The 8562-nt window shown below is 41.9% G+C and overlaps 1 protein-coding gene across 1 annotated transcript; it reads left to right on the top strand.

Moving 5' to 3' along the window:
• Positions 1-2962: 2962 nt before the first annotated feature.
• On the top strand, positions 2963-7732 carry LOC112576737. The gene is made up of 4 exons (XM_025259413.1): positions 2963-2983; positions 3452-3977; positions 4302-4407; positions 4833-7732. The coding sequence occupies exons 1-4, from the start codon at positions 2963-2965 to the stop codon at positions 5329-5331; spliced, it is 1152 nt and encodes a 383-aa protein (XP_025115198.1). The 3' UTR covers positions 5332-7732.
• The last annotated feature ends 830 nt before the right edge of the window (positions 7733-8562 follow it).

The raw sequence follows: 8562 nt of genomic DNA, 5'->3' as shown, positions 1-8562 counted from the left end.
ATTCCTAGGTAGCACCTTACATTACTTTACATTGCTCACCTACCTTACATTTCTAGATAGCACCTTACATTACTTACATTGCTCACCTACCTTACATTCCTAGGATAGCACCTTACATTACTTACATTGCTCACCCTACCTTACATTCCTAGGATAGCACCTTACATTACTTACATTGCTCACCCTACCTTACATTTCTAGGATAGCACCTTACATTACTTACATTGCTCACCCTACCTTACATTCCTAGGATAGCACCTTACATTACTTACATTGCTCACCCTACCTTACATTTCTAGGATAGCACCTTACATTACTTACATTGCTCACCCTACCTTACATTCTAGGGTAGCACTTACATTACTTACATTGCTCACCCTACCTTACCATTCCTAGGATAGCACCTTACATTACTTACATTGCTCACCTACCTTACATTTCTAGGATAGCACCTTACATTACTTACATTGCTCACCCTACCTTACATTCTAGGATAGCACCTTACATTACTTACATTGCTCACCCTACCTTACATTCCTAGGATAGCACCTTACATTACTTACATTGCTCACCCTACCTTACATTCCTAGGATAGCACCTTACATTACTTACATTGCTCACCCTACCTTACATTCCTAGGGTAGCACCTTACATTACTTACATTGCTCACCTTACCTTGCATTTCTAGGGTAGCACCTTACAGCTCATAGACATTAGGGACTTCTCCTTCTTTCCTTCTTTCCTTCTTTTGTTCTTTGTGTTGTTACTGATTTTCTCGGCTAGCTCTTAGAAGCGCCAATGGGTTTTGTCATACAAAGGTATTGAATTTAATCAAAATGTCTTTATTAATTGTTGTTGACAGAAACCATTGGACATTATGTTTTTCTATATATATATATGTGCAAGTTAGCACGTGTCAAAGTCTCCAATTTAAAGTTATACTGTTTTTTAACAAATGAAGAATATATATGACTGTTTTTGATCTTGTCAATATTATCTTTTTATTATTTGTTTTATTTGTAAATTAATCTTCTGAAGACATTTGCATGTGTATGTGTGATCTGGACAGTCACTCCACTGATATTAATAGCCTGCTGTTAACCTGCTCTGTGATATCAATTATTTTGTTGTTATTTTCAAGCATCTTCCAAAATTGTCATAATATATTTTGTTAGTTGTTACAGAGATGATTTGTGTATTTATTATATAATGTTATACAACTTTTCCTGGTGATTTATATGATGACACCAACATTGACAACGATATTACGATAATGTCGGACGAGAAAGAATAAATATTTAATTTAGTCTACAATGATAAGCCTTTTGTTATTATTTGAAGACAGTGATTAGTTTGTTCAAGTGTACATTCCTTTACCTGTCAGAAGTTTCACAAAACATTTTCATCCTCATGCTGCCTGAACATTACATTTTCCACTTACCTCTACCCTGGGTTTGTTGTGAATTGTGCACTTTAGTCATCAAATTTATTTTACTGATAACCACTTCAGACTTTTAGAAGAATAGTTGTCTGGAATATCAAAGGCAGGTACTTACTGCTTGATGCAAGTTGTATAGTGCCTTGTACCTGACGGCCAATCTGCTTCTTACCTGTCTGTACCATGTCCTGCTACCTGTCTGTGAATTGATTTGTTACCTGTTTGTCAAGTCATTGTTTACCTGTTTGTGTACCTGTACCTGCTTGTGTAGAAGTCACCTTTTACCTGTCTGTGCACTCACTGGCCTTTGTGTGCCTAACACCTCACCTTCACCAGCGTCTGTGTACAACAGCCAGCACTGCCATAGCAACCAGGCACCTGTAGGCTTACTGCTGTAGTTTGCTCCATACATATACATAACCGCTATCTAAAGTATTCATTATTAACATGTATGTAACTCGTGTGTATGTAAACATGTATATGTGTGTACATATTATCCATGTATCTAAGTATGTCTGGGTATGTCCATGTCTTGGTCTGAATGTACCCTCAGAGAGGACCCAAGGTGTGAATAAAAATCTTGTCCATTGAGATACAATGGTAAGTAAGGAATCTGGAAGAAAGCACTTCATATAATAAAATGTCTCTTTGTCTGTCTCACTGTCTGTCTGTCTTGCTGTCTGTCTGTTACTGTCTTATTGTCTGTCTCACTGTCTGTCTCAAGGTGTGTCTCACTGTCTCTCACTGTCTGTCTCACTGTCTGTCTGTTACTGTCTGTCTCACTTTCTCTCACTGTCTGTCTCATTGTTGGTCTGACTCACTGTGTGTCTCACTGTCTCAATGTCTGTCTGACTCACTGTCTCACTGCCTCTCACTGTTTGTCTGAGTCACTGTCTGTCTCACTGTCTGTCTGTAGCTTCTTTCCCTTTGCAGCTGATATATTTTTGTTGCCGTGCTCCTACAGTAAAATCACTCCGCGGGTTAAGACAGAAACAAAGAGCGTACAGTAATATAGACCTTTAACCTCTGTCACCCTGTAGTGTTTATAGTGCAATGACTTGACAGTGTGCAGGGGTCATGTCATGAACTTTGACCTCGCAGGTGACATAGAAGCTGCTGTGCGGTGGTCGAGGTTGACATCGTGACTACAGTTAGTGTTGATGCAGGGCCTCTAGGAGTTGACGAAACCGATGTAAATGAATCATTTGTTTAATCAGTTACTTGAGTTGATGAAATTAAAGACAAAAGCTATTAAAATAAATATAAACAAGCAGTTCAAGACTGTTTACGAAATAAAACACATTTCCTGACAAAAGTGCGACCAGGAGGCTGGTGTGCAAATCCCGGAATCAACGCCGAAAACTTCGAGAATTTTCTTGACACGACTACAGGGCAACTAGACAAGTGGACAAGTACACAAACAGATGAAGAGTGGAGAGGATACTAGAGGTTGACAAATAAGCGGATACAACAACATAATATTTACAATAATCACGGCTATTCAATAAACATGTTTCCTACACAATGCGGCGTAATATCATGGCTGTGGGTTACCAACTATAGACGGACAGGTGACATAGATCACTTTTACCTGTCACCTGTACAGTGAGCAAACTATAGACGACAGGTGACACAGATCACTTTTACCTGTCACCTGTACAGGGAGCAAAGCTCGTGTTGTCACCGACAGTTTGTGTAGTTAAGCAAGTTCATCTTGTCAATTGATCATTAGTACATTTAATACGCTACTTACCTGTCCAAACCGAGATTTATACATTCAGGTTGTATAAAATTGTTCTCTTTCTTCAGCAACTACGACCACAACAACAACAACCTCAGCGCCGACGCTAGCAAACTCCAGCACATCCATGACAACCACTGACACAACCACGGTAATGCCGACAACTGAAAATGTGACGACGACTTCACCAACAACGCCAATGACTACCACAACCATGTCGACTTTACCAACAACCACGACGCCTTCAGCAACGTCGACGGCTACTCTGTTAGCAACCACGACGACGCCATCAACAACCACTACCACTCATTAACAACTACAACAACTCCAACAACCATGTCGACTTCAACAACAACCACGACCACGCCATCAACAACCACTACCACTCAATTAACAACTACAACAACTCCAACAACCACGTCGACTTCAACAACGCTTATGACTACTCCTTTGATAACTACGACGACGCCATCAACATCCACTACCACTCCATTAACAACCACAACAAATCCAACAACCACGTCGACTTCAACAACCACGACCACGCCATCAACAACCACTACCACTCCATTAACAACCACAAGTCCAACAACCACGTCGACTTCCCAACAACCACGACCACGCCGTCAACAACTACGACCACGCCAACAACTACGACGACACTGTCAACAACCACAACCACGACATCGGCACCTGCCACTACCTCAGGTGTAACAGCGATGTCTGCAAGTGTGTCACGTGACGCTGCCAGCCCTACACCAGCGCCCGGACTCGCGGACAGTCAGTCTGTGAATGAAGGTGAATGAAGAGATAAGTGTGCGTGAGGTAGATGTTGTTCTACTGACGTGTACAGGGAGTGTGTAACGGTGTGTATATACCGTGCACATGTGTCAACAACAACAAATTAACACTTCGTTGAATTTTCGCTCAGTGCCTTTTGAAATGTCCGTGGATATTTGTTTTCTTGGGTAATTAAATGTGTTATTCCTGCAATAAATTAGCATATTTACGTAGGATGATGATGATGATGATAATAATAATAATAGTAGTAGTAATAATAGTAACAACAACAACAACAATAACAACTGACTGACGACAATTACTGTTGTATCTTGTCCTCAGGACTACCTCCAGGAGTCAACCAAGCCGTTCTGATTGGAGTAGCCATTGGTATCTTCTTCGTTCTTCTGTATCTCTATATCGTCATACCCCTGGTAGTCCTAGTCAGGTACTTGATTACTAAACATCCGCTCACTCTATCTATCTACATATCTATAGCTATCTTCATATCGTCCACCTTAGGCACATTGTTATCAGACACTATCTATCTCTCTATATATTGTTTATAGTCTACTTAGTCCACATCGGCCATTAGTTCTCAAATATTCTCTCTTTCTCTTTCCATAAATAAAATATATTTAGCCTGTCTCAATACTTAGTTATCAAATATTGTGTATGTATATATAAAATAATAACCTACCTCAGTATTTAGTTATGAAATATTTTCCTCTCTGTGTATATATATAATTATATGTATAGTTATAATCTCCCGCATACTTGGATAGCGAATAATCTGTGAAACTATAAAATTCTTCATTATTCAAAGCTACAAAAGGGAAAGTGCCTGATGATGATTTGTTTCCTTTATTTTAGAAGAAGAAAAAAGAAAACTAAGGCGAAAGGAAGAAAGAGTGCTGACCTTGAGAATCAGGACCCGGATGTTGGAGGAACTCAGTCTCTTCAGTTCAGCAAGTCTCGGAAACTTGCGACTCACCACGTTGCCATGGGCAAACAAAACATTCTCTCCCTTAGATTTCGAGAAGTCGCAGGAAGCACCCCACAACAACCGAACACCCGAGACAAGACGACAGGAAGACAGACGGAGGAAGACACCAGGTCTTGTCAACGGATCCCCCAACAACCATCTGCACACCACCACTGTGTGGAGGAACAATGCTCTGTGACAACAACTATCCACCTCCTCCTTGTTATTCTCATTTCATCGCCACCTCCTCTCTTGATGTTTGCTTGGAACAAACTCTTTGTCCTGACATTGGCGACATCCTCACCATCACTTCTCTCAAGACAAAACTTTATTTATCTCAACCATTGTGGTTGTGAGGTTCTTGGACTGTGCTCAATGATGTGGTGAGGTTCATAAGCTGTGAGGTGGAGGCTGAGGTTTACTAGCAGTCACCTTTGTAAAGTGAGTGAGTGAGTGCACTTTGCATTGATTGTTGTTCACTTGTTGATTGTAGAATGATTTCTACACGTGCAATCTTTGAACTGTTTGCAGTCTTACCAAAGCTTTTTATGTCTGTGCAATCCTTTCTTCATAAAAGCTTCGGGTTTTTTTTAATTAACGGGTTGTGGCTTTATGTTGGTATTGAGTGCCACTCTGTACGAGTTGCACATCGCTCACTGCACATTGCAATATATGTTTATATATCACAAGCTAACACACCAAAGCACCATTGCAAACATTGCTCTACTGAAATAGTTTGATCATCTCTGATTGACCATCTATCATGTCTATAACAGCAACTGAATGTCCTGTACTTGCATGCTATGTGCATTATGGTATATCATACAATGTAAGTACATTATAATGTAGTGTGTACTGATTGTACCAGATAGCTACCATAAGAAGCTGTTCTTAACATATGGAGAGAGAGATAGGGTCTCTTTCACATTACATCAGTCTAGGATGATTCAGAAACTGGAAAAGTCACTTTAGTCGGAAAAAATTATTCTTTGTGCTCAACCAGCTGTTATTTCTTCTGTACTCCAAACAGCGACAGAACATAAGTAAAGTAGTGATGGCAGTTACTCCTTAATTTACTTTTTGATTGTTTTAAGTATCAAAGTACTTGATGTTTGAGGAAATGCTTGTCCAGCTGTATTTGAAGTATATATATATATTATGGCCTATATAGATAAATATTACCTATATACATATACACTGTGTGTATATATATACTATAAATATATATATGTGATTAGCAATATGAATATCTGTATAACTATTTTACTTCTGTCCACTAAGTGCAAACATACTGTTTACAAATAGTATTTTAAGTGACAATGTGTTCCTTGGTGAATTCTATATAGGTAAGTAGCTTTAATAACCATGTGATGTAAACACAGTTCACACAGAACAAAGTGTAAAATACTTGATGCATAATATTCTTGATTGTTGATCAGACATGTTGATATTCTACTGCGCTGTAGTAAACATACTCTGTTTGCTCACTTAAATTAGAACTACATGTACCTGGATTGACATATGGGTGACCTACAGGCTTGACTTTTTGTTGTCTCTGTTCTCAATGGTTCAGTTAGCTCATAAAAAGATTTAAAGACGATTATTCTCACAGCCTTGCTAACAGTTTGGTTGTTAGACCCAACACCACAAACCTTCTTGAATCCTGAGATGTTTGGCTGTCATCACAAATATTGTTAATGTCCGCTTGTCAGCAGGTGTTTCTTCATCTTTGTTTAAAACACTCCTCCTCCTACCCTCCTACTCCTACTACTACACACTCTCCCAACTCTCTTGTCTGTATGTTAGTTTTTTTTTTGGCTTGATTACTGCAACCCCTTACTCGCAGGCTGCCCTGTATACCTTCTTCGCAAACTCCAGAAAGTACAGAAGTCTGCTGTAGTCTGGTGCCTAGAGCAGGACACGTGACCACACCACCCGTCTCCTATGCTGGCTTCCCACCCGTTGTGGCCTCCAGTACAAACTGTCCGTGCTGTGGCTTCATTTCTTTGCTGGCACCTGCCCTGATTATTTCTCTCAACTGTTCTTCCCTACATCTCAGCTAGACGACCCGCTCGTCATGTCATGACCGTACTCTCTCTCTCACCGGAGGTTTAGTTACAAAACAGTGGAGTCTCTCACTTCATGCCCACCATTGAATCCTTGAAACCTGCTGTAACAACACATTGTTCCACGAGCATTATTCATAACAACAGACCAGATAATAACAGTCCGTCTTCTAGCTTTTTCTTTCACTTTTTACGTGACAGGTGTGTCTGCCCGTCTTCGTCTGCAGATTCATGAACCTCTCAGTCCTTCATGTTTGTCACGATTTCTCTGTGGATATTCTATATAAATATTTTATTACACCTGCCTTTGTGTATGCTTCCGCCTTTAGTATACAGTCCATGTGTCGTTCCTGTCTCAAGCACCGAGAGTATGCTCCTCCATGGAGCGAGCATGTGTACATCACGTGTGTGTTGTTGTTGTTATTGTTATTCAGTGAGAGAAATAACATCACCTGCAGTGTCTAGCCGATGATTTCATTTATTCACAGTCCAGGTTCTTTTGGCGGTAAGATGCAGTGCAAGGTGTTTGTGGTTGTCAATGCAAGTGTATGCAAGCTGGTGTTCATGGTTCAAAGGTTGTGTCCCACTCACCTACAGACTGGTAAAACCTTTTTACACCGCGTGCTGTGACTTGCACTGACTGTAGTAATGCAATACAATGCAAATTAATGCTTTCTTAAAAAAAAACCCACAAATATGTTTGTAAATATGTTTGCTGTTAAACGAACAAACAAACAAGTAATTTTTTTTCAACTGCGTGTTTTGTTAGATGGTGTTAGCATGGAGGAGTCGTGTTCCCCTAATTTGCATATCTAGGTGCAGACATATGGCCGGCCAGGACTAGAATGCCATGTGTGCAGTCTGTGCGTTCGGCTCTCCGTCTGCTCGCACACAGGACGTCAATCACTGTGCAGACGACGCATTCACAGTCATTCACATCACAAGGCGCCGACGTCTGTGCCCGCCACAGGTGGTGTGAAAGCCGTGAAGACGACACGTGACAGGCGCTGGGTGATACCTGTCAGGTAACACAATCAGCAAACGCCAGCCACGTCACAACAAGTGAAAGGAACAGGTGAGCGCAGGTACAGGCCACGTGTCGTGTGGAGGCGCGCGACCCTCTCGCCTGCCAGTGACGTCACGGGGGGAGGGCCTGGAGGCTGTGTGGGGGTGTGGGAGGAGTAGGCAAGGGCCCGGACCCGTTGCCTGCTGAGAAGGTAATGAAGTGTCTTGGCAAGATTTACCGCTCGCGTGCGTGTGTTTGCTCGGTTAAGCGCAGCGCCCCGCACCTCTGCCCCTCGGCTCGCGTGGAGGGTTAGGTGGGTAGGTGGCTGCTCTGAGCGATTTGCACCCGGTGTACACCGGGGGTCGCGTTGCCGTGAGACTTCCGCTCGCGTGGAGAGCAGATTTGCCCCTGGTGTAGGTGTAGGGGCGGGTGGCGAGCAGACTTGCCCCTGGTGTAGGTGTAGGGGCGGGTGGCGAGCAGACTTGCCCCTGGTGTAGGGGTGGGGGGTGAGCAGACTTGCCCCTGGTGTAGGGGCGGGTGGCCATG

Source organism: Pomacea canaliculata, linkage group LG1 (genome assembly GCF_003073045.1).
Source record: "Pomacea canaliculata isolate SZHN2017 linkage group LG1, ASM307304v1, whole genome shotgun sequence".
Classification (NCBI taxonomy): Eukaryota; Metazoa; Mollusca; class Gastropoda; order Architaenioglossa; family Ampullariidae; genus Pomacea; species Pomacea canaliculata.
Note: the sequence above shows the minus strand (reverse complement) of the source record. Positions and strands in the feature narration are given on the sequence as shown.